The following is a 27305-nucleotide window of genomic DNA, read 5'->3' on the forward strand; positions in this document are numbered from 1 at the left end:
GTCAGATGAAATTTAATGTTGATAAATGCAAAGTAATGCACATTGGAAAGCATAATTCCAACTATACATATAAAATGATGGAGTCTAAATTGGCTGTTACCACTCAAGAAAAAGATCTTGGAATCATTGATAGTTCTCTGAAAACATCCACTCAATGTGCAGCGGCAGTCAAAAAAGCGAACAAAATGCTGGGAATAATTAAGAAAGGGATAGATAATAGGACAGAAAATATCATGTTGCCTCTATATAAATCCACAGTACGCCCGCATCTTGAACACTGTGTGCAGATGTGGTTGCCCCATCTCAAAAAAGATATATTGGAATTGGATAAGGTTCAGAAAAAGGCAACAAAAATGATTAGGAGTATAGAACAGCTTCCATATGAGAAGAGATTAATAAGACTGGGACTTTTCAGCTTGGAAAAGAGATGGCTAAGGGGAGATATGATTGAGGTATATAAAATCATGACTGGTGTAGAGAAAGTGGTTAAAGAAGTGTTGTTTACTACTTCTCATAACACAAGGACTGGAGGTCACCAAATTAAATTAATAGGTAGCAGGTTTAAAACAAATAAAAGGAAGTATTTCTTCACACAGTGCACAGTCAACCTGTGGAACTCCTTGCCAGAGGATGTTGTGAAGGCCAAGACCATAACAGGGTTCAAAAAAGAACTAGACAAATTCATGGAGGATAGGTCCACCAATGGCTGTTAGCCGGGATCGGCAGGAATGGTGTCCCTAACCTGTTTGCCAGAAGCTGAGAATGAGTGACAGGGGATGGATCACTTGATGATTGCCTGTTCTGTTCATTTCCTCTGAAGCAGCTGGCATTGGCCACTGTCGGAGGACAGGATACTGTGCTGGATGGACCTTTGGTCTGACCCAGTAGGGCCATTCTTATGTTCTTATTGTTGGTTCTCAAACTGTGATTCATGTATCTTGGAACGCTGCAGCGTTTTTCCTTGGGGGGGTTGCACAAGAAAGCATTTTGAGAGCTTTGCAGGATTGGGAAGTTGTGAGAGAAGAGTCCATGGAGGGATCGTTCTCTTGTAAAGGATCAGCAGAATGAGAGAACTGGAGATCCAGGGCCCTGCATCTTATTTCTGGACAGCCTCGTCCAAACACATGTTCAGTTACTTTTTTTAATGTTTGCTAGTGGCTCCCAGTTGTCTCCTCTCCGTTCAGTCTTGCATCTCTCGACTGTTTTCTCGTCCTGGATTTTCCATCAGCTCCATCTCAGTGATGCAAATTGAGCTAATTTCTGCCCGCAAACTTTTACCTTCTCAATCATTGTAAATTCCACTGTTCCTCCTGTAACCCTTGTTCAAGAGCATGTTGTCATATTTGTCGTCTTCCACACATCCAGGTTGCCATGGTCAGAAATTGTGGTGGGGATTGTTAGTCCTAGTGGTTGGAGCTGGAGCAGTCAGGCCTAGTGGTTGGAGCTGGAATTTGGAGTCCAGGGTGGAGTTGAAGCAAGGCTGGAGCAGGGCTGGAGCAAGGGCAAGGTTGGAGCAGGCTAAGGCTTGAGGAGCCTGATGCTACTCTTAGGTGGAAGCAAGTTCTAAGCCTTGACGTGATGCTCAGCAGACTGAACTGCTGTTCCTCCTGGGAGGTTTATGTACGTAGTCTGGAGTCACAAGACCAGTTCCTGGCTTGTGAATTGGCTGGAGCCTAGCACAGGAGTGACTCATCACCTTACATTAATCCCTCCTTGATGCACTTCCCCAATGTCTTTTGACCCGGCTTGCTGGGGTGCAATCGATGTAATTCATGAAGGAGGATGGGTGTGTGTATGTTACTGGCAGGTTCCCGAACAGTCAGCTGGTCCATGCACTTCCCAGTTCACGAGGTACATCAGTCGTCTTCTGAGGAGCCCAGAGTCCAAGATCTGTCTTACCACATATTCTTCCTGCCCCCGAACCAAGATGGGGCATGGACATGCTTTTGTACAACTAGGAAAATATTTCTTTAACAAAGAAACATGCAATACTGGATGTATCTTCATGTTACGGGGTAGCTGGAGCTTGAAGGCCTCTGGGTTAATCTGTTGAATGATCTGGAATGGGCCAAAGTAATGGTGGTCTAATTTCCTTGAGGGTTGGAAGATGTCCAACTGTTGAGTTGAGAGCCATACTCTGTCTCCGACTGCCATGGGAATATGGTCCTGTCAATGGAAGTCAGCATATTTTTGTAGTTCTCCTTAGCCAAGTTTAAATGTGATTTTAATTCTTCTTGAATGCAGTGGAGGTGTTGAACCAAATTGGAGGCTGCAGGGACACAGAAGGCTGGTGGTACAGATGGATGAAATAGGGGGCGGAAGCCATAATTGGAATAGAAGGGGGTTTTGGCTGGTTGATTTGTGATCAGAATTATTGTAAGTGAACTTGGCGAACATCAGGAAAGGGGCCTGGCCATCTTGATGGTAGAAAGATATTGTTCTAGAATTTGGCTTACCTGTTCTGTTTGTCCATTTGTCTGGAGGTAGTAGGCAGAGCAAATGCATGGGGTAATTTTCAGGTGTTTGAACAATTCTCTCCAAAAGTGGGAGATAAACTGTGGCCAACAATTGTATGTAATGTCAGTTGGTAACTTGTGGAAACTTGAAGATGTGGTCAAAAAATTAGTGAGCATCGCTTTTGCAGTGTGGATCTTCTGACAGGACACAAAGTGCGCCATTTTGGTGAGGAGGTCGATGACTATCAGTATAGCTGTGCAGGCCTGAGAAGTGGGGAGGTCAGTGATAAAGTCCATCAAGATAGAGGCCAGAGTTGGGATGGGGTTGGAAGCGGGATCAGGAGGTTTGGCATGGGGGATCTTCATCTGGCAACACACCTCCCAGGAAGCTGTGTAAGATTTGATGGAGGAGAATAGTTTTGGCCAAAAGTAGCAGATAATCAGCTTTGCTGTCTTCCAGTACCCAAAGTGACTTGGCAGAGGGGAATAGTGGCCTAGCTGGAGTAGTCTCTTGGTGACATAAAGGCAATCTTTCAAGCAGAGTTCCTTGTTTTTGACCAAAAAGTTTGGATCAGAATTGGCTGACATCCATGTCACTGCAAGCAGATCATTGGGCAATGTGGACTTCACAATAGCCAAAAGATTGGTATGTCCAGCACATTTATAAAATGGCAGGGCTTCAATACAGTGGCAGGTTTGGGACGGTTATCTCCCTTATCAGGTTTGCCATTTTGGGTACTGGGTTGGTAGGGCAGGGTGAAGTTAAATCTAGAGAAGAGGAGGGACCAATGTATCTGACATTGGTTGAGGGTTGTGGGCTTTTGGAAATGTTCCAGGTTTTTATGGTCTGCGAACACCTGGACTGGAAAGCGTGCACCTTCTAGGTGGTGACATGACTCCTGAAATGCAGCCTTGATGGCTAATAACACGTTATCATAGATTTCATAATTTTGTTCCTTGGGTGTCAGCTTCCTAGAATACAAGGAACAACGGAGGAGGTCATTCAAGCGTCCATTATGCTGAGATAATACAGCCCCAATCATGTAACTGGAGGCATCTGTTTCAACAACAAAGGGTTTAGATGGATCCAGATGTACTAGGATGGGGGCAGAAGTAAATGCTTTCTTCACCTGATCAAAACCCATTTGGGCTTTTGGAGTCCAGCTGAAAGCAGACTTCTTCCATAACAACTGAGTAAGTGGAAATACCAATTGTGAGATAACTTGGATGAATCATCTAGAGAAGCTGGCAAGCACTAAGAAGCACTGAACATCGCAGATGTTCTTGGGGATTGCCCAACTCAAAACTGCAGAGATCCTAGATATAATATATGTTTTAAAAAAGTTACATAGGGATAATTATTCCAGCCAGGAGAGGTTAGGCATTTTAAAACTCACTAGTCAAAGAATTAAATTTTAGTGTAAGACAGAAGTAAAAATTATGAAATGCATTGATCAGTCAAAAACCTAACATAACACACTTTGAAAGAATAAAATTACAGAGACTATATGTGCATTGCAGGAAGTACCAAGAAGTAATAACAATAACACAAGTATGTGTTGGGAAGTGAGTGTGAAAGACTGCGTGTGTGTGTGTGTGCGCGTGCGCTGGCTGCTGGGGAAGTTTCTGAGCGATGCCCTGCACTGACTCTTTGAGACACTCACTGAAAGTTCTCCTGCTCCTGAGCCCTGTCCCCCAGCCCCTGCTCTGGGGAGATGAGGGAAGTCTCTGAGACCATGCGCTGTTTCTTTAAGGCACTCACTCATCACCCGGAAGGCTCGTTCAGATCTCGGACCACAGCGGCTCTCTCCTGCTCCCATTCCTGAGCCCTGTCCCCTCTCCCCTGCTCTGCGGATGTGGAGTTTCAGGGGCAGGGGAAAGGGGTGACATCAGCACCTCCCCTCTCCCCTCCACTCTGCACAGCTAGCAGGAGGGTCTCGGGAGCAACTGCAGGAGCAATGTGGCGGCAAAGAGGGTGGCGAGGGGCACCTGAACATATGCTGCAGGATGTGCGTGGCTCTGCTAATTAATTAGCATAGACGAAACAGGAGAGATGGTATACCTAGGGTTGTCGATTAATCACAGTTAACTCATGTGATTAACTAAAGAAAATTAATTGCGATTAATTGCAGTTTTAATTGCACTGTTAAACAATAGAATACCAATTGAAATTTATTAAATATTTTGTTTATTAAATGTTTTTCTACATTTTCATATATATTGTATTCTGTGTTGTAATTGAAACCAAAGTATCATTTTTACAGTGCAAATATTTGTAATAAATAATATACAAACAAAAGAAATAGTATTTTTCAGTTCACCTCATACACGTATCAGAGTGGTAGCATTTTAGTCTGGATCTGTAAAAGCAGCAAAGAATCCTGTGGTACCTTATAGACTAACAGACGTTTTGGAGCATGAGCTTTCGTGGGTGAATACAAGTGCATCCGACGAAGTGGGTATTCACCATGAATCAGCTCAAATGTCTGTTAGTCTATCTCTATAAGTGCCACTGACTTCTTTACTGCTCACTATAGTGCAATCTTTGTCCTGAAAAGTGCAACTTTAAATTTTTTTTTTTTTTTTTATTTTTAAAAAAAAAAAAAAAAAAAAACAAAACCTGCTACTTCTTCTTCTTGTTCTTGCAAGTACAACAAACAAGTTTGTTTATTATTATTACTTACTTTCTCTTCTTTTCTTACAGTCACCAGAAAGTGCTAAGGTATATGCATGACACTTTTTGTAGCCATTTTGCAAAGTATTTACATACCAGATATACAGATATGCCATATATTCCTTGCATGTTATTCACATCATGCCAGAGGACATTCCATGCTGCCATGCTTGAATTAAAAAAAAAAAATAAATAAAAAAAAAAATTTGATCTGATTTAAATTGTGATATCTCTGCTCTGTTTTTTATTTTACTTCTGTTATACCATCATGTTATACTTGATGATGGATGAGCCCGCTGTTCTGTTTTATGCTTTCACTTTTCATTCACACAAAAGAAAAAGAAAATGCAAAGAAATGATGTGCGATTTAACAGATAGCTAAGATAGCTACACAGGTTTAAGAATCTGAAGTGCCTTTCAAAATCTGAGGGGGACGAGGTATGAAGCATGCTTCAGAAGTTGTAAAAGAGCAACGCTCCAATGGAGAAACTACAGAACCCAAACCACCAAAAAAAAAAATCAACCTTCTTCTGGTGACATCTGACTCAGATAATGAAAATGAACATGTGTAGATCCGCACTGCTTTGGATTGTTATTGAGCAGAACCAGTCATCAGCATGGACACGCATCCCCTGGAATGGTGGTTGAAGCATGAAAGGACATATGAATCTTTAGTGCATCTGTCACGTAAATATCTTGTGACATCGGCTACAGCAGTGCCATGAGAAAGCGGGTGACATTGCAGGAGATAATGCTGCCTGCTTCTTGTTTACAAACGTAAACTAACTTGTTTGTTTGAGCGATTGGCTGAACAAGAAGTAGGACTGAGTGGACTTGCAGGCTCTGAAATTTTATATTGTTTTATTTTTGAATGCAGTTTTTGTACATAATTCTACATTTGTAAGTTGAACTTTCATGATAAAGAGTGCACTACAGTACTTGTATTAGGTGAATTAAAAAATACTATTCTTTTTTTAAAGTGCAAATATTTGTAATCAAACATAAAGTGAGCACTGTACACTTTGTTGTAACTGAAATCAATATATTTTAAAATGTAGAAAACATCCAAAATATTTAAATAAATGGTATTCTGTTATTGTTTAACAGTGCGATTAATCACGATTAGTTTTTTTTAATTGCTTGACAGCCCTAGGTATAACCCAAGAAGTCCATAGAGGTGCAATCAAATTCACATTTCTCAAGTTTCCCATACAGTCCGTGTGCTTGGAGATGTTCACGTAGTAACTGTTCGGTTCTCTTAAAAAAGGATGTCTAAATAGATTATGATAAACTGGTTCAGAACATCTCTGAAGATATCATTGACCATGTGCTGGAATGTGGCAGGGGCATTAGAGAGACCAAAAGGCGTGACAAGGTATTCAAAATATCAATACCAGGTACGAAAAGCTGTTTTCCATTCATCGCCCTCTCGGATGTGGACTAGGTTATAGGTGCCACATAGGTCGAGTTTAATGAAAATTTTAGCTGGGCTGACTATAGCGGTTCATTGATCAATGGGAAAGGATATTTATTTTTGATGGTGATACTGGTCATCACTTGATAGTCTATGCAGAGGTGCAGGGTGCCATATATATATATATATATATATTTTAAAAAAAAAAATTGGTAGGCAGGGGAGGCAGGGGATATGTGATAAATAATTAAAAAATTTTTTTGTACTCCTTCTCTCCTAGGACCAGACTTCTCCAGCTCTCTCATGCTCTCTAGGGAATGAGGAGATTGTGGAGAGAGAGCCACCAATGCAAGGGACAAGGGGGGTGAATTCAGATTAAGGGCTTCCTGGTGGTCTTGAATTACAGTTCAGAGAGGTGCAGTCTCACGGACGACAGGGTCTGAGGACAGCAAGCTGCCATCAATTGTCTCCTCCAAGTTGTGGGCAAACTTCCGTTGCATTGGTAGGTGGTTAGTTTTAGCAAATCTAGTGTCCATGAAATTGCCAGAAACTCCAGAGTCTATCGGAGCAAGCTGGGTGCAGCTCACCTCAGATGTAGAGAGGAACCAAAGTCAGAGCTGCACTTGAAGGTGGGATTGGCCATTGTCCTTGGCGGTTAGGATACACACAGGTAGCAGAGGAGTTCTGTTTGGGGAACCCAATCCTGTCATTCTGTCTGGTTGCATTCCCTCTAAGGAGGCTGAACCTGCCCATTTTCCCAGACCAGCCCTGAGACAGGACTTGAGGGGACACTTGGTGGCAAAGTGGCCTCGTTTCCCACAGAACAGGCAGAGGTCATTCAGATGACAATATTCCTTCTCTCGATCTGAGAGGCGCTGTCTTGTCAGGTCTACCTGCGTGGATTCGGGTCCAGCAATTGCCCGTGCGTGTGGCAGGAATGGGACAAGACTAGGCAGGGACCAAGCGTGTACCTTCCTTTTTTCCTAACATAACTCAAACGGTTGTCAATTTGGATACATAGCTTAATGTAGGGCAGCAGTGCTGTGGAGGGATCAACCCGGGCCAGTTTGTCTTTAATCTCATCGTTCAGGCCTAGATAGAAATGATAAATCTGTGCTACTTCATTCCAGGTCATGTCCGAGACCAGATGACGGAAGTGGGTGGCATAGGCTGCAACAGGACGGGGGCCTTGTTTGAGTGAATGCAGGGCAACTTTGGTGGAGCGGGCACAGTGTGGGTCATAAAACATGAGTGAAAGGACACGAATTAATTCAACAAAGTCATTGAGATTCGGGTCTCCTTGCCCAATCCAGTGCTTTGCCTGTCAGCAGGCTGGTGATGATTCCTACCTTGGTCTGGTTGTTTGGGTACACCAGTGGGCCCAACAGGAACAGCAGGTGACATTGACTGAGGAACCCCCAAAATGTCTGATGTTTCCCATCAAATTTCTCCAATAGTGGGATCTTTGGGCCTAGACTTTGGGCTGTTGTGCCTGATGGCATGAGGGGGCCTGGGACTGCTGGGACCTGCGAACATAAGAAAGCATTTTTGCGTTGTAGCTAGGCAACTTGATTCTGGAGACCTTGAACTAGTTCTGCCGTATCAGTGGCAGGATTGCCTGGAGACTTCATTTTAATTGTAGGGGGTACCTGCTGGTATAGGAGATCCATCTTGGCCACTGAGCCCGACTGGGTCTGCTCAGATTATCAGAACTGGAATGGGGATGGTCAGGCCTAGTGGTTGGAGCTGGAATCAGGAGTCCAGGGCAGAGTTGGAGTGAAGCTGGAGCAGGAGCAGGGCTGGAGCATGACTAGGTACAGGGAGAGAATAAGAGCAAGGCTGGAGTAGAACTTGGAGCAGGCAAAGGCTTGAGGAGTCTGTTGGCACTGTCAGGCAGTTCCAAGCCCTGGAGTGACATTGAGCAAACTAAGGACATGTCTACACTACAAAATGAAGTCAGAGTACAGCCACCACAGTAATTAAAGTGGCATTTCACATCCGCACTGTGCTGCTTCTGTTGGCAGTGCATGTCCTCATCCAGAGCGCTTCCACTGATGTAACTGTGTGGGGCATTGCGGGGCGCGGGCAGTGGGGCTCCAGCTATTAGCCCTGTGCAGGGATGACAAACAGGCGATGTAAGTAACGCGTCGCCCTACTACGTCGACCGAAGTGCTACGCCTCTTGTGGAGGTGGCATTATTGTGTCGATGTAGTGGGTGACTTACATCAGTGGGAGCTACCTTTTACAGAATTAGGTTGACATAAGCTGCCTTACACCAACCTAATTCGGTAGTGTAGACCAGACCTGAGTTGCTGTTCCTCCTATGAGGTTTATATATACCTGGTCTGGGAACCACAAACCAGTTCCTGCTTGTTGATTGGCTGGAACATAACTACAACTTTAAGCAAGGAGATACTGTTTTTAAAAGCCATTTCAAAATCTGTCTCAGTTTCTTAGTGTAGATGGGGCCTGTGTGCAGTTGTGATGTAGAAACATGCCAACCATCAAACCTCCTTTTGCAAGCTTCGTATTCAGTGAATTACCCATCTCTCTTCTAAATTGTCAGACCAGCTACTCTCTAATTTAGCCTGTTTTAGGATATGGATTAGTATATGTTTAAATGTTCTCTAGGGCAGTGTTTCTCAATGACTGGTCCATGGACTGGCGCCAATCCCTGAGATCTCCCTGACACAGTTTAGCAAGGCAGAAAGCCGGTGCCTAGTATCAAAAAGGTTGAGAAATACTGTTCTAGGCAGGGTACCTCAAAGGTGCAGCACATCACCTGAATTGCCACAGTAAGGCTACACATCTTGATTGGGTTGTGATTTTAAATAGTTTACATGATTTTAATTACATTAGAACCTCCATTTTACAAACAGTGATCTTGTGAGCACCATATGGGCCATTTTTCTCGACTTGGGGTGGGAGAAAGTCACCTAAGGAGTGGTATTGATGAAGAGCAAGTCAACATCCCTTCATATTGCAATGGCTGTCACTTTGCAGTGGTTTTGAAGAACAAGGAGAAAGCAGTGCAGTGCACTGTACCTGTTGTAACTTCGAGATGTTCCATTTTATGAACTTCTCAATTCCCAGTTAGTTTATATAATAGGGTTTCTACTGTGCAGATCTTTTCTGTTTGCCTTTAAAATCACTGTTATGATGGGTTTTTTTTGGGAGGAATATTTTATTTTAATATTTAAGATTATTTACAGCAAGACATTAGTTGTATTGTCTTGTTTTGTATAGGTACATGTCTGTGGCAGGGCGCTGCTGGGGAAGCCTCCATCAGCTCCTGATACTCCAGCCCCAATCAGGGGGAATGGATTGGGCCTGGGTAAATAGCTTAGGTTTGCTTAATCATTGACTGCACCTGCCAGCCTCATTAGGTAGGAGCTATAAGGCTTGGAGGAAGTGAGTGAAAGGTGGGGCAGAGACCATGGGAGACGGGAGGCTCGGGGAGATGTAGGAGCCTGCTACTCTGTTGCTGACCAGGCCTGTGTTAGGCCAAGGGGCTGTAAATAGCCTGTATATAGTAGGACACTGGTGGTGGAAACTGACACAAATAAAGAGCACAGGTGTTGCACCAGCTTGGAGTGTCCCTAAGTTTGTGAGGAGCGGGGCCAAGGGGTTGGAGACGCAAGGGCATGCCATGCGCCCCGTTACAATGTCTTATTACAGAATTAACAATATTCATCAACATGTTATCTGTTGGCCATACATCATTACCATTTCTCTCTTATTTAAACACAAACGTAATACGATAAATATATATTTAACCATTTATATTCATTTTCATTGTGGGAAGCTAAATGTTTCCCCAGTGGGGCAGGAGCACACAGTGTCAGGAGAAGAAAGAAAGGAGAGCTAGAGGAAGAGTGGTTATGTAATTCAGGTGTCCTCTGTGTATATCCTTCTTGACTATCCTATAACTGTAGGATTACCAAATCTATATCAAAGCATCTCTGTGATTTCAGTACTTCTAGTATATTGTTTTTGTGTGCAACGTATACTTTTACTTCTATCTATTTTTTTAAAAATTCTCTTGCACGGTTTTCATAATGTTTGTCTTCCACTACAAGATATTGTATTAATAGTTTTTTCCAGTGAGCTATAATACTAATCGTCTGGGTCCACAAATTTAAGTTTGCCTTTTTTGGTATAAAGAGCAAGAGCAGAACTAGCTTCTTTATTCCCAGTTTGAGTCCTTTTAACATGCAGTTTCTCAATACAGTATGTGTCTCGAAGTCCTGTTTGAGTTCTATCTCTAATATTTTTTCTCTTTTCAGGATGGTTTTCAATTTTTTTTACCATCCAGAGTTCCCAACCTCACTATTTTGCATTTCATATAGATAGCCGGGGTAATGTATATTTTGTTATATAGAGATGGAGAAACATACTTTATAGTATATTATATAGTACTGAACTTGCACTAATTGATTAGTGTTAGCCCCAGTACTTATAATTTGCATTATCTGATTCCATTTGCAGTGGTGGTGTAGCAGTGTTGGTCCCAGGATATTAGAGAGACAAGGTGAGTGAGATGTATCTTTTATTGGACCAGCTTCTGTTGGAGAGAGAGACAAGCTTCCAAGCTACATACAGCTCTTCAGTTCTGGACTTGTGTAGCTTGAAAGCTTCTCTCTTTCACCAACAGAAGTTAGTCCAATAAAAGATATTACCTCACCAACCTTTTCTATTCTTTTATTCCATTCTTTTGCTGCTGTTTCATATTTACAGTCTATATTCCATAATAGCTTTATGCAGTGTGTTTTTTAAAAACACAGTCATGAGGTTATACATTCCAGCAGTAATCTTGATTGCTGAAACTTCAAGCACGTGTATACAATTTTCTAACACTGATAGCTTTATAGTTCTTTGTTCCCTGGAAGTTGTTGTTAAAGTTAAGCAATCTGTATCAACTCATATATTACCCTTTATTTTCTTTTTTTAATATATCACTTACATCTGTTTGTTTTAAGGGTTGTCCATCCTAATGAAATCCTTCCACTTATCAGAGTGACATTTGCCCCAACATTTAAAAACTTCCTTATTCAACCTCTGTTTGAAGGCACTGTTTTTTATTTTCAATATTACCAAGGTCTGCTCTTCTTGTTTGGTCAAGTGCCTTACATACACTCAATTAGTAAGTACATTTTTAATTAATAGGTGATATTTCATGGGTGCTGGAATTTTGGGGTATGAATCCAACATAGAATTATATAATGAGATTGGGTTTGTCGGTTTCTTTTCTCTCTGTATCCATGATGGATTTTCTCTATTAGACTGGTATTGGAATGGATTTCTAATTTGTGCAGACCTATAGTATGCCTTGAATGATGATGGATGATGTCTTTCACTTACTGATACTTCTGTGTCACCCTGTTTTAGTTCATGCCCATGGATCTCCAGTACACTTTAAGAGAGTTTCATAACCATTAGAGGCAGCATGGTCTGGTAGCTCCATCAAGAGACTTGAGTTTTGTTCCTGGCTCCTCTTCTGACTTGCTGAGACTTTAGGCAGGTCACGGGTTGCTTTTCTCCCTCATCTTTAAAATGGAGATAATACTAACTTTGTGAAGCACTTGGATATACTTGGACGGAAAATGCTATACAAGTGCAAACTATTATTGCTCCCAGCACAAGAGTATGATTTATACTGATTTATCTATGTTTTTTTTGCAGTTGGAGTGCCTCAAACTTATTGCCTCTCAGAAATTCACAGACAAGCGCATTGGGTACTTAGGTGCCATGCTGCTACTGGATGAGAGACAGGATGTCCACCTTCTCATGACCAACTGCATCAAGAAGTAAGACTACCCTCTCCTTCCCCATCAACAAATGTGTGTAGGGATTTCAGAACCACAGTTAGGCTCCTGACAATAACTTTTTGGATGCCTCAATTCTCCACTGAGATTTAGTTTGAAAAGGGGGAACTTTTCAGTCTACAAATCCCTAATGCTACTGGTAGTGCCCAGGCCACTTTTGAGTCACCTTGCGTGTTTGGTTGCTGCTAAGCTCCAGACTGCTATGGCCCTAAAAAGTTTGTGAAACTTGGTGCGTATAGCAGAGAGCCATTTAATGCATGGAACTTCCATGTCTTGGGCATTCACTCAGTGATGGTGTGTAATTAGTGGCTGAGAGAATGGAACATCCTGTCATTAAAACTTTCCTTAAAAGAAAAGGACTCTAATATGGCTATAATGGGCTTCCTGTAGCTGGTGGAACAGCTTCTAGAGACGCTGAGGGGGCAGTTATCTTCTCACCTTGCAGCAGAACAAGCCCTGATTGAATAATTAAGGGTAGTACAAAGTCACTTAGGGCTCATCCAAACCATACATATGACTGAATTCAGAGGATCTGGTTATAACACAGCTGCAATATGTAGTGTAGACTGGACCTTAGGCTAAAGCCCTGAACAGTGCTGCAGCCATCTTGTACTGGTCCCCTGACTCAGTTGTATTTATAAATATAGGTCGGCTCTTATAAGTTGTATGACTCTAGGGTGTGAAGCTAGCTCTACTCTGTTCTGAGAGTTTGGCCTGGTTGGGTGTGGTGTTGTGATGGGGCACTGGTTGGCTGCAGGGGCAAGACAGCACCTTTCTGGGATGTGGTGTTCAGCTGGTTTGTAATCTCCCTGAGCTGTGAACAGTAACAGACAGGAAACTGTGAGGCTTCCATAAGGATGTTATTGAAGGCGAGTAGGTTTGAATGGAGAGCAAGGTGTAGAAAATCAGTGATTTCTTTTTGATGAGGCCTCCTTTTGAGGGGTGGGGAAGAGGGAAGCCAATCAGGGGAGCTGGGAGATTAAGATTTATTTTTTTAATTTAGATTTCTCAGATACTCACCTGGTTCTGTACGTATTGATTATGCCTAGAGCATCTGAGAAATCTGAATAAAAAATTAAATCTCAGTTGCCCAGTTCCCATTGACTGACTTCACTGTTGCCACTGCCTGTCCCCCAAAAGGGGATCCCATCAACAGGAGAATATTGGTTTCCTATATCTTGTTCTGAATTCAGATGTGAATATCTCTGTTGGACCAAGTGGTGGGGAGAGCAAAGGAGTTTGAACTGAAGAGCCTTCACTGAAAATGCCTTGCCTCCAGCTAGCTCCCTTCCACTTACTTTAGGGGGCTGATTGTTGTATCCCCAAAGAAGTCTAATTTTAGGGGAACAGGTACTGGGAGTTGAGTTGGGAATTGTACATATAGCTGGTTTACATAACCTGGCATTTTTCTGACTATTATCTTTGTCTCTTCACCTTCCTCTTTCTGCTACCCCACCGCTTTGTCCTGTTTTAATCTAGACTGTAAGTTACTCAATGTATCAACTGTCTTTCAGTGTTATGTAGGGTTTATAGTGAGACCGGATCTTGGCAGGAGACCCCAGGTGCTGCTGTGATACAAAAATTAAAAATAATTAATACACAAATCTTTGTGAAGCAGTTGAGAAGTTGTTGCCCATAGCACATACCTGACAAATTTGTAAAAACAAGGAAATGAGCAGTTAAGTCACGTAGCAGCACATACCCTATATCCCATCCTCAACCTTATTATTACCATAACTACTGGACACCACATGCCACAAACTTAACTCCACCTTCCTTTTGGTTTTCTGCACATGTTCCTTTACTGGATTGTTTCCACGTCTTTTTATGGGTGTTTGGTGTAGTAGTTCGTTGTTTTGGGAGTTTGGTGAAGATAGGTGTGCAGGCAGGTGGTTAAGATAGTGATGGAAGCCTGGCATCCCTAAGGGAGCAGAGTTAAGGTTGCAGCAATATGGTCTGTGGTGTCCAGGAGTTGTGGTAATGTAGGCGAAGGAGAGCAGGGTATGTTGTGGTAAGTGGCTTAACTTTTCACTTCCTTGCTTTTGTGGGTGTGTCAGGCATGCTTTGTGTGCAGCAACCCTAATTGCTTCACTACAGTGTGTGTGTGTGTGTGTGTGTGTTGAGGTTTTTATACTTACCTGGGGGAATGGGTTGGATGAGTGTGGAGGGGGTGGTAGGGAGTGAACACGAAGGGAGCAGAAGTACAGTTGCTGATAGAGAATATTTTATGCAGAGTTTTGTGTGCTTCTGGCACCCCTCAGTCAGGTTTGTGTACCACCCCCACAGCTTCTCCAGTCAGGTGTGTGTGCACAACACACAAACTTTTCAGTGGTAGCATGAATAGCTGCTTAAAAATTCCTGTCAATCTAAATAGTTTAAAAGAGCTTTATCTGTTGTAAGAGATCAAGTCAGCAGACACGTCTCTCGCTTTTTGAATGAATAAACAATATTTTTAAGATTGGTGATTGATCTATGAAAAGTACCTGTCAAGGGGGAGAAAATCAGACAGAGCCCAAATTCAGAAGCTTCCCATTATAAATGTGTTCAGAGAAATCAAACTACACAGAAAATCCAAAGGGCATGGAAACTGTGAAATATTTTGCTGATAAACCAGCTACTCTCAGAGAACAGGAATTTATGCCCTTTTTTAAGCCCATTTTGGAACACAACCTTAATTATAAAGTCACTACCAGACACTTCTGTAATGCAGAGACCTTCATCAAACTGCTTTTGTCATTATTCTTTCCCATAGCTGGATCCCTGCACTTAGTCTCTGAACATCAGTAGATCTGGCTTTCTTAATTTGTTTTCATGTTAGCATTTTTCCAGGGTGCAGCAAAATCTTTTTCTTGTCCTGGGCACTTGACTATCATTCACACTGCTTCCGCTAGCCAAGATAATGTCATCTAGTAGATTTTAGGGGGAATCTGAGGAGATGTAGTAACATCCCATGTTTCCACAATTACAGGGCCAGCTGAGAGGAAAACAGAGCAGGGAATTTTATTTCCTACGTGGTCTCTGCCATTTGAGTCCCAGACACCTCTGAGATCTGACTCGGTTTTCAAACTGTTGTCTGCCAGGCCTCCAAGAGGCATTGTTATTTTCAAAACATTGTAAAACAAAGTAATTTAAAAGTAAGCAATAACTAAACACTCCTCCCTATATGTGCATTATTAATCAATAGCAGGCAGACCTATGATTACAAGTGTTAACTTCTATTCCATATAGTTATCTAGGATTATCCAGTGACATAGGTGATCACATTGGTAATATCCAGGAACGATATCCAGTTTGCAAAGAGTTCCTGGGCAGCGAGGGGGGGGAGACGTGTTACGTTGTGTGGAAAAGTCCTTTTAGGTGACAGATGAGGAAGATTGTCTTAGCCTGCTGCACTGAGAGAGGCTGATTTATTGACTACTTCATGTTCCAGATTAAGAGATTTTAGTTCTTGAATCTCAAATAGTCTGTAAAACAAGTTCTCATAATTCCACTGTTCTCTCTTGCTATTCCATGTGCTATGTACATGTTTTCAGGGCATATCCAGTCCACCAGGGAGTCTGTAAACTGCAGAGGCTCACCTTTTTTTTTTTTTTTTTTAAACTTGGTCTTTAGGCAGGCCCAGCTGGGTGCATGACTCATCCTGCAATAAAACCAGGTACTTTTCTGGTGTTCAGGGCCTAGACTACCCTGTGCTGTTCTCTCCTTTCTCCAGGTAGTAGCTCTGCGTCCTGTTCAAGCAGTTTCCTAGGTGGGGTGAGGTGGGGAGAAGGGATGAGACAGTAGCAACTGAGGCTTCCTCTAGGCAAGAAGCTGCTGCAAATTCAAACATTAGTAGCCACTTAAGGTTCCTGTGGGCTGGAGTTTGGGAGACAGGAGCATCTTGCTCCCATCAAGAACCTGAGGCAGTTTTGGTTGTGGAGGAAGCTGTGGCAAAAACATTTCTCTTGTTCTGTGGGAGACAGGTGGGGTGAAAGAGTTCCCATACTGTCACTTATCTCCCCATAGCTCCTCCAAGAATCTCTGCCAGGCTTGAGAGACACTACAGTGAAGTTGTCCATCAGCACCATGGGTGGTGGGTGGACCCCCTCTTTGGGGAGGCTAGTCCCCCGGCCCCACCTCTTCTGCCTGATGCTCCAACCCCACCCCCCAGAGCTCCCAGTCCCGTCTCTTCCTCCCCCCCCGCAGCAGGAGCCCCAAACCCCACACCCTCCCATGGCTGGAGGAGTCCTGGGCCAGCCTGAGCTGCCGCTGGAGAATGGGAAACACGCTGCACCTCCCCTCCCGAGGCCCCGAGCCACCTGGCAGGAAAAGCAAAAGCTCTTCCCAAAGAATGTTCAGCTTTTACATGTGCCATGCAGGTTCCGGGGCAGCTGAGGAGACGGTATCTGCTACTCAGCTTCCTGGGTTCATCAGTAATCTCTCTGGAGTCCACTGTTGCTGCTTTTCCAGCTACATCCCTGAATGTACTCCATGAACCAGGCAAAGGTGGGGATGGTGATTAACCTGCTTGTGGGAGAAGTGCTAGATTGGGCCTCCCCTCTATTAGCCCAGTACTCTCCAACTGGGATGACTCCTGTGGGAATTCTCAGCCATTTTTTATGACCATCCATTCCACGTGCACTTGGCATAGGCCACCCTCTGGAAGCTTAGACAAGGCAAGGGCCTGCCTCTTCAAACTTTGCCCATTTCTGATGACTGGTAGCTAATGCCTAGTGGAATATGGCAGCACAACTGCACCAGTTCCATTCTCAGTGAAGAGATAGAAGACAAGCTAGTTCATATAGAGAACCCTATCAGACTCAACACCTTCGTTGATCATCTCCTTTGTATTGACAACTGGGTGTGCAAGTGAGAGGAGGAGATAAAGGGAGCCCAATACAGCTATGCCCACCCACTGTGCACAGCCCAAGGAACCAGGTCTTGAACTGATGTAGGTGGATCTGGGTCACAAATGTTTGATCGTGGAGGTAAAGGAAAGCCAGCAACTTAACCTTTGTTTCTACTGAACAATATTGAGACCCTCACTTGCACTCAATTTCCCCTGCAGTTAGCCAGGATCAACTCAGGTGCCACAGATAATTTTATACATGCAACGGTAGTCCAGACCCTACAAATTCTCCTTCAGCCCAAACTTTCACAGGACCCGGTAGCCACAATTGATGGGTTACCCTGTCATCCAGTCCAGTAACCCAGAAAACTGTTCTTTTCGAGGTTGGAGTGGGAGATTGCTGCAAGTTACAACATTTCGGGATTCGCTTGCTGCACTTCCCAATAATATTCGGTATACTGTGGTTGGAGGAGCATGACCTGCATATCTCCAGGAGGGGGAAGAGCATCAACGTTTCTTCCTATTATTGCCAAAAAGTCTGCCTGCAACCCCACTGAGAGTCAATCTCTGAACCTCAGGGAGGAACGTTACCACTCTAGGGGTAACCTGGGCCAGCCAGAAAGAAATTGCCTTGAGCCCAAAACCCTGTCTCTCAAAGAAATAGCAGGAACACACCTGAGGGTTTTGAGAAAAAAAAATTGGGGGCATCCTGCCCCCACACCAAGACCATGGTTTGCACAGCCTTTCATAGACCATAGATTGAAGGCCCCATATGGATTGATACATACCACGTCTGGACCAGAACTGGCAGCAGTGCACATCTATATCCAAGAAAATCTTGAAGGGTTTCATCTGTCAATCTACTTCCCCAGCAGGGGCCCTAGTACTTTTTATACAGAAGGAGGATGGATCATTGTGTCTTTGCGTGGACTGTTGAGCCCTAAATCAGATCACAGTCCACAACCAATATCCTCTGCCTCTTATTCTGGGATTGCTAAATTGTGTTTGAACAGCCAGGATCTTCACAAAGGTAGACCTTTTGGGAGCTTACCACTTGGAGCATAAAAGAGCCGTCAGTGAGTGGAAAACCGCCTTTCATGCCCAGTGCAGACACTTCGCATATTCAGTAATGCTGTTTGGCCTGACCAATGCCCCTGCAATTTTCCAACACTTTGTGAACGACGTGTTCAAGGACATATTTGATAAATGTAATTTATCTCAATGATATCCTCATGTTCTCAGAGAGCCAAGAACAACAGTGTCATTATGTTGGATCTGCTCTAGAAAGGCTGTAGAAGCATGGACTATATGCCAAACCGAAAAAATGCCTCTTTGACCAGCCTTCCCTTGAAGTTTTGGGTTATATCATCTGTCCAGGGGGCATTCAGATGGATTCCCAAAAGATAGCATCAATTCATGACTTAATAGCTCCCTGGAAGCCCTGTGAATTATAACACTTCCTGTACTTTGCCAGTTTTTATTGGTTGGTTATCTCCGACTTCTCACGCAAAGTGGTTCCCCTGACTTCACTCCTTTGTAAGACCATCTGGTTCACTTGGTCACCCGAAGCCCAGAATGCCTTTGCCCAGCATGACTTCATCCAGCTCAACTCGTCCTTCACCATGGCTTCCATCCTGGTGCACGACAATCCAACCTGCCTGTTCATTGTGGAGGCCACTGTGTCCAACGTGGTCCATGGGGAGGTACTCTCTCAATCTCCAAGCCCAGCAAGTCTTGCACCACTGCACATTTTTAGTTATCTCTTGCAAGCTCACCCCAGCGAAAATAAATTACAAAATACTAGATGAGCTGCTTGCAACTAAAACTGCGTTCGCGGAGTAGTGCCACCACCTCGAGGGGGTTCGGTACCCTGTTTAGGTCTTCATAGACCATAAGAAGCTTGAATATCTCTGCAAGCCCCAAATTTTAAACTAAAGGCAGCTAAGGTGGGCCCTGTTTTCTCTGTTCAAATTCACCATCATCTACCAACCTAGGTCCCAAAATGGAAAGGCTGCCTTCTCACGAAAAGGACAGTACTATCGTGAGGAGGGCAAGGAACCTACTGTTGTGCCACCATATCTCCTCAAACTCAGTAATTTCCTCAGTGCAGCTATTCACTAAGATCTGATCTCCCTTATTTGGTTCACCTCGAAGGAGGACCCCTCACCTGGGAGCCACTGTTGGCTGGAAAGTCTGTCTCACTTTGAAGCATCTTCTGAACAATATACCTTCTTGCGAGCTAGACTACCAGTTCCTGGGACCTTCTGGATCTGCCAGGAAGTCAACTCCATCGCTTTCAAATTACAGCTTCCCTGATCCCTTAAGGTACATTCCACCTTGTAGACTGGGAAACATAGGGACTTGAAGAGCGCACTTGGCAACTTGCCTCCCATGTCCACGCCCCCAACCTGGTAAGAGAATTTCATGAGGTTCATCCAGAGAAGCCCGGTTCTTCCCCCTCCTGTCCCATGCTCTTCTCGCTCCTGGAGATATGCAGGTCATGCTCCTCCAGCCACAGTATACCAAATGTTATTAGGAAGTGCAGCGAATGGATCCCGAAATGTTGTAACGCGCAGCAATCTGAAAAGAAGGGCCCTGAAGAGGGGGGAGTGATGTAAGAAACCACAGGGCCCAGGCACAGTTGCCACGAAGAGGAACTGAGAGGCTAAATCCTGCAGGAAGTCCCACCCTATGGGGCAGGAGTGACAGCTCTCCATGATTCCCTGGTAGGCTGGCACTCCCCCATCTAAATCAGGAAACCATTTCTGAGAGTTGTCTGGGCAGTGCAGACCTCCAGCATACTTCTGCCTCCGACCTTGGTCGTTGCTCCTCGCTGCAGCTCACATGATCACAGGCTCCTGGCTTTTGATCTAGGCTCGCATCCCAACCCTGATCCTGTTTTACTGTCTCTAGCCTCAGACCACTGCTAACCCCAGTGAAATATCCTGACCTGGCCTGACCCCGATTCTCACCTCACACTCTCAATTTGGTAATGGACTCTGACTTTAGTTTTGACCTAGTCCCGGATTGATCTCTGACCTTCGGCCCCAATACTGACCAACTCACTCCATACCCACAGGCTGTCCATGACCCAGTTCTGACAGTATGTCTTTCCCCTTCACCACCCACATCTCCTCTGAGCAGGAATTCCTCTCACTCACCTGGACAGGGGGAGAGGGGCCTGGGATGAGAGACACATGCCCTGTTTCCTCTTGCTGGAGGAAGAGTCTGGGGGTCGGGGGATCACTTGGGAATTTCAGATGTGTAGAGCTTCCCTTTTTCCTTGTAATGCCCAGGATTGGCTAGCTGTTCACACTGTCCCCTGCTATGTGAAGTGAGTGTAATGGCCGTAGACAGTTCCCTGTTGTTTGTCAAGGGCTGGGATCCTTTGCTGAAAAGTTGTTTTGTTGTGGCTGGTTTGTGTGTTTCTGCTGAAGCAGGAATGGGGTCAGGGCCTGCCTCTCTGCCTGGGGCAGCACGGAGCGTGGTGTCTGCAACAGTGGCATTTCCCCCACTCTTCTGATGGCTTTTGAGCCCTGTGCTTTCACCTGCCAGTCTGGTCAACTGTTGCTTAGATACAGGTGTGACATAGGGTGGAGCTCTGCATGCCTCTGTTTCTCCTGGGCTGGGCTCCAGGCACTGGCATTACTGTCATTCAGCCCATTTCACTTGTGACTGTAGCTATACCTGAAGTCTCCAGAGGTGAGTCTGTGGTGGTGGGCGACTATGCCATGTGTGTCTGAAGCATCCCGTTCTTACTCAGCTGCCTTGGAACATACATAACTAACGTCTTTGCTTCACAGCTTACCTGCATTCTGATTCGCTTCTTGATGTGCAGAGTTCCCTGCACCTGTGTCCTGGACTGGAGAGTTCCCTGTGCATGTGCTGACAGGCTTGTTCTTGGTCTCTTTTGCAGTGACCTTAATCACAGCACACAGTATGTGCAGGGGCTGGCACTCTGCACCCTCGGCTGCATGGGCTCCTCTGAGATGTGCAGAGACCTGGCAGGAGAAGTGGAGAAACTCCTCAAAACATCCAACTCTTACCTAAGGAAAAAGGTACCTCAGGAAGTTTCCAAACTGCTTCTTTGCAATCTAAAGCCTGGGACAGAAGGAAGGGGGAGATGCTTTTAATATTTAGTGTGCCGGGTGGCATAGGGCACATCAGCAAGTTATTTCTCTGAGAGTACATGTACTGGTATGGTAACTAGTGACCAGAGACCTCCCTGTATCTGCAATGCAGGTAAAGCATGGGTGGTATCTGTGGTCTGGACAGAATAGAACTCTTGTCCCAGTGTGTTCAGAACTAACAAATCCATAAGGCATTGGCCAGGATTTTCTCTTTATAGAGATGTTCTTGCACATGTTCTTGTTAACACGTTTCCAGGTGAGTTAAGTGTGCAAATTAGCTCTAATATAGAAGTGGACCCTCTTAAGAAGTTTCTGTTTCTGGGCCGCAGATGGCTAAGCTTGGAGTCTGCTGGCAGTCAGTGACATGGAGGGGTGTGCTAACTGTGCTTTTCTTCTCTTGCAGGCAGCACTGTGTGCTGTGCATGTCATTAGGAAGGTGCCTGAACTCATGGAGATGTTCCTGCCAGCCACCAAAAACCTACTGAATGAGAAGAACCATGGTAATGTCAGCAGGCATGGCCCAGGCCTTTGGAGGCAATGCTCCTCCATGCAGGGGTGCTGCACACCCACCATCTAACTCAGCCTTTCATTTGGAAAAGGCCATTCTTGTCATACATTTTTCTGATCGGTGTCCTTCCAGTTCTGTAGAAAGAGAGCAAATGTCCCATGTGCTACAAGAGGCATAGAGCATATGTGATTCTTTGCTCCTGCAGGAAATTACACAGCACAGGCTACAGGGTAATCAAACGGTCTTTCTGTTCATTTATCAAAGTACCTGCTGCTTTCATTTCATTTCAAGGCAGGTGAAACACATACAGAGTAAATATGGTGAATCTGGGATTGTAGCAAACTGTATTATGTAATTCATAGTATGTTTCTCCTCTGTGAGGATGGCATTCTGAGGTTCCACGTTAAATTTCTCTGACTCCAGGTCACTCTTGCTTTTTGTGCAAGGCAAAAGATTTTCCAGCTGGTAGGGTTGCAAACTCCACTTGGGATCTGAAAGGTCAGCTTCTGTCTGAGATGATTACTTTTTGTTTATTACTGTTAACTTGGAACTGATGGATGAAGCAGAATGGAGTTCAGCTTATATTCCCAAAGCTGTGAGATCTCTGCAGTGCTAACTGGAGCAGAGTAATCAGACGGTTCTTAAGTTGCACAGCAGATTGCTGGGTAAGAAAGGGCCACCTTTACGTAATTGTTTTTTTGGATCGTAACTGCATTTTAAAACAGATTCTTACTCTGTTTAGAGTAACTTTTTTGCAAGCTTGAAACAAGACTTCCTTTTGGAAATGTACTTATTTTATTTTTCACATCTGTTTTCCAAGCTGGAAGCGCTTGTATAAGTATTTAAAATAAGGAAAAATATCCAAACAATTGACTTCTTGCCCATTCACATAACCCAGCACTCAGATGACAGAATCTTTGACTGAACCATTTTTCTATATCTGGCCACGCAGTATCGTTGGGATATAGATGGGCATTAAAGCATGCCATAAAGGGGTCACAAACAGAGGCTGTGTTTCAGAGCTGAGGCTCTTTTGTGGAGAATGGCCCTAACAAGTAGTTCCTTCCCATTTAAACCGATGCATAGCTGCAGCAGTATCTCTGGTAGCCAAGTAAACATTTGTTTCCTTCTCTAGTGAACATGTTCGTCATTTTATTTCATTGGGGTGTTAGGCTGCAGCACACCTGGGGTATTGTGGGGGAAGGAAGTGGGGGTTGCTTGTGGACTGTGCTACATGTGGACATTGTGAACTTGTTTAGGTTTTAAAATGCGCTAATTGGAGTGCTTAGCGCAGGGACTAATTAAAATGGTAACAGTATCAGCACCTCACAGTCTTTAATATATTTACCCTCACAGCACCCTTGTGAGGCAGGGAAGGATTAGTGTGCCTGTTTTTACAAGTGAAGAACTGAGACTTTGACTTTTCCAAGGTCACACGGGAAGTCTTTGGCAGAGCAAGACATTGGCCCAGGGTCTCCTGAATCCCAGTAACCTGCTCTCCTTTCCTCTCTTATGTACCAAGGAAAATGAACTTCAGTCAGCTCCAGTATTCTGTCAGGAGGGCTTTGCATTGTACTGTGAAGCCACCTCATAATCTGTCAGACCAGAAGAAGAGTGCAGATCTTGATCGCCCCATCTCAAAAAAGATGTATTGGAATTGGAAAAGGGTAACAAAAATGATTAGGGGTATGGAACGGCAGCAGGTTGTCCCCTTCTCTCTCTCCTCCTTTTCTCTGCCCAGAGGAGGGTTTTTTAAAGGTCTCAGGCAGCCCTTAATTGGATTCAGGTGTCCCTGACTGACCTGAGGTAACCCCTTTTCAGCTTGTAGGAAAAAGGGCCTTTAACATTCTAGAGCTCACATATCAGCCTTCCAAGACCCTCTTGCAGCTGTCCGGCCTGACTTAGTCACACTGGGAATGGGCGCCAGGGGGTGGATCACTTGTGATTACCTCTTCTGTTCATTCCCTCAGGGGCACCTGGCATTGGCCACTGTCAGAAGACAGGATACTGGGTTAGATGGACCTTTGGTCTGACCCGGTCTGGCTGTTCTTATGAAGATCTGAGCCTCACTTTTTGAAAACGACCAGGCATCAACCTCCTAGAACATCTTGGTGTCAGGCAATCAGCAGGACTAAAGGCGCTACTGCACCAACTGTAGAGCTCTTTGTAGGCCAAAAATGAGACTTTTAAGTGCACCTGGAAATAGTTTAATATAGACTCTGGGACATGGATGTTGCATGCTCCCTGTGACAAGCATTGCTGAGCAAGCAGGCTGGCGTTTTGTGTGAGCTGAAGTATGAGTGTCTTTCAGGTGCAACTCCAGTGGTTACAAAAGAGAGAAGACTGTCCAAAATGGAAGGCTGCAGCATCCTACCAAAATGTAAAAACAGCAGGGAAGGGAAACCATTTTTGCCCATTGCTCAGGGTCCAGCAGAACAGCTAAAACATGGGCTTTACCAACAAATTTGGAATAACCCCTGTATCCCGGGGCAGATACCAAGTCTGCCATCTCCTCCAGATGTTTCTGCCTGCCCATCAGATCTCCTCCCTCTTCTCTGGAATTGTGGGGCTGCTTACGGGGTTGTAATTGTAGGCAATTAAAAACAAAAAGCAATTTGTTTGAGCATTTCCCCACGGGGCTACTAAGAGTTACTTTGACTGCAAATTGACGGCTGGTGAAATGTTGATTTGGGTTGGGCCTACAATCTAGGCCATGCCGTTTTTTAACTAAAAGGAAAAGGAATGAGTATAGGCTCTTGCAGTGGAGCATTGCAGTAGCCGGTCAGACTGGGTCGTGGATGAAAGAAAATATTTGTACAATTGTTGATTCAATGTAAATGATTGAAGGTCAGTCTAGATAAGTCAGATGTTGATGGTAGATTGGAGGAAGCAACTGGAACTGATGGATGCAACTGGAGGATAGAGCAAAAATATCATCTACTTTTTTAGTATGTGCCCACAGCTTGTCACTTTGAGGGTCTTGTTAGATGCTCAGCTTGCGTTTAGATGATCAAATAGCAAAAGTGACCAGGATGGTGCGTCTCATCTGTGCCTGATCAGGAGGTGCCCCTTAAATCCACTTAGAAGCTCATACTAGAACAAAATAATAAACAATGTCATTTATTAACATAAGAATTGCCATGCTGGATTACTCTAATGGTACATCTAACGAACTATCCTTTCCCAGCCAGTCGCCTACCAGATGCTAGGGGCAAAAAATCTATGTGTGAATTAGGGAAAGCTTTTTTTAACCTAAGTCATTAGTGCTTGCCTTATGTCATAGAGCCATTAAGGTTTATATCCTTAATGTAATCTCATTTTAACTGATGTAACTGAGAGTGATCTTAGCTGTATAAAGATCTAATCCTTTTTTGAATCCTAGTAAGTTTGTGGCTTCAGTGATATCTGGTGGTAGTGAGTCCCTCAGGTTAATGGAGCATTGTGGGAGGAAATCTCTTCTGTCCTCAGTTTTAAATTTCTGTTTCAGTTTTGTTGAATATTGCCTTGTTCTTGTATTATAAAAGGGTGAGTAGGAGCACCCAAATGAGCTTCTGTACCCATTTGTTAATTCTGGGTCCCTCAATCCTGCCCCCCTTGTTAGTTTATGTAGGAGACAATCTGTCTTTTCAGTTTCTCCACACAACTAATGATTTTCTTAGCTCACTTAATAGAGAAGAGCAATCTACTGCAAGCACACAACTCCAGTTCTTTATCTGCACTGAGTGCTTGTTGGTTTTGATCTGTAAAGCTCTGAATGGCTTGGAACCTGCCTCCCTGTGTGATACTGACTCTATTCAGAGACATGTAAGTTGGAGCCTCTTTAGTGCATGAGACATGGAGCCGCTGTCAGGCATTCTCCATAAAGACCCATGAACCCCGCTTGCTGGGGCCCAAAACAGCCATGCCTACCTTCTGGCCATCATCCAGCACCCCCAGTTCCCAAAGGCAGGGCCAAAACCACCTGTAGGTAGTGTCTACACTGAAGTGCTACAATGGCTGAGCTGCTGGCTGTGCCACTGTAGTGTTCAAAGTGTAGATAAGTCCTAAGCCTTTTTTTTGGTAGGGTCTCTTTTTCTCATGGCCTGTATTGCTGCTACTCTAATACACACAGCACATAACAATCAAGTGCTCTTCAGGGCATGCTGCAAATGCAGTGCCTCTTTGTAATATATCATTTAAATCCACCTCTGTGTCAGATGACTGGCTGGTATCTAGTTAATGCCTATTTTAAAAAAAGGCTCCAGAGGCGATCCTGGCAATTACACGCCAGTAAGCCTGACTTCAATGCCAGGAAAATTGGTTGAAACTATAGTAAAGAGCAGAATTATCAGACACATAGATGAATGTGATATGTTGGGGAAGAGTCACCAAGGCTTTTGTAAAGAGAAATCATGCCTCACCAATCTATTAGAATTTAAAGGTATAAACAAATGTGTGGACAAGGATGATCCAGTGGATATAGTGTACTTGGACTTTCAGAAAGCCTTTGGTAAGGTCCATCAATAAAGGCTCTTAAGCAAACTAAGCAGTCATGGGATAAGAGGGAAGATCCTCTCATGGATCAGTAACTTACTAAAAGATAGGAGTACTTGTGGCACCTTAAAGACTAACAAATTTATTTTAGCATGAGTTTTCATGAGCTACAGCTCACTTCTTCGGATGCATAGAAGAAGTGGGCTGTAGCTCACGAAAGCTCATGCTAAAATAAATTTGTTAGTCTTTAAGGTGCCACAAGTACTCCTGTTCTTTTTGCGGATACAGACTAACACGGCTGCTACTCTGAAACCTTACTAAAAGATAGGAACTAAATGGTTAGTCTTTACAATGGAGAGAGGAAAATAGCAGGGTCCCCTAAGGATCTGTACTGGGACCTGTGTTAGCATATTCAGAAATGATCTGGAAAAAGGGGTGAACAGTGAGGTTGCAAAATTACTCAAGATAGCTAACTCCTTGCAGTCAGCTTTGGACTTACAAAGGGATCTCACTAAACCGGGTGACAGAATGGCAGATGTAATTCAGTGAGGATAAATGCAAAGTAATGCACATTGGAAAAAATAATCCCAATCACACATACAGTCTAAATTAGCTGTTACCATTCAAGAAAGAGATCTTGACGACATTGTGGATAGTTCTCTGAAAACATCTGCTCACTGTGCAATGACAGTCAAAAAGGCTACAAAATGTTATGAACCATTAGGAAAGGGATGATAATAAAACAGGAAATACCATGATCCTGCTATATGAATTCATGGTACACCCACACCTTAAATTCTTTGTGCAGTTCTGGTAACCTCACCTCAAAAAAGATATATTAGTGTTGGAAAAGGTGCAGAGAAGGCAATGAAAATTAATTAGGAGTATTGAACAGCTTCCATATGAGAAAAGATTAGAAAGACTGGGATTTTTCAGCTTGAAAAAGGAGACAACTGAGGAGGGATGTGATAGAGGTCTGTAAAATCATGAATGGTAC

General features: G+C 43.9%; 1 protein-coding gene across 4 annotated transcripts in view; it reads left to right on the forward strand.

Annotated features, from left to right (window-relative positions):
* AP1G1 (adaptor related protein complex 1 subunit gamma 1) overlaps window positions 1–27305 on the forward strand; it is a 94957-nt gene that overhangs the window by 26125 nt on the left and 41527 nt on the right. For all 4 annotated transcript variants that reach the window (XM_039502811.1, XM_039502809.1, XM_039502812.1 and 1 more), the window contains exons 3-5: window positions 12227–12351; window positions 21114–21255; window positions 21731–21827. In XM_039502811.1, coding sequence (XP_039358745.1) covers window positions 12227–12351; window positions 21114–21255; window positions 21731–21827 — 364 coding nt within the window. The remainder of the gene's footprint in view (window positions 1–12226; window positions 12352–21113; window positions 21256–21730; window positions 21828–27305) is intronic.

This window comes from Mauremys reevesii, linkage group 16 (assembly GCF_016161935.1).
Source record: "Mauremys reevesii isolate NIE-2019 linkage group 16, ASM1616193v1, whole genome shotgun sequence".
NCBI lineage: Eukaryota > Metazoa > Chordata > Testudines > Geoemydidae > Mauremys > Mauremys reevesii.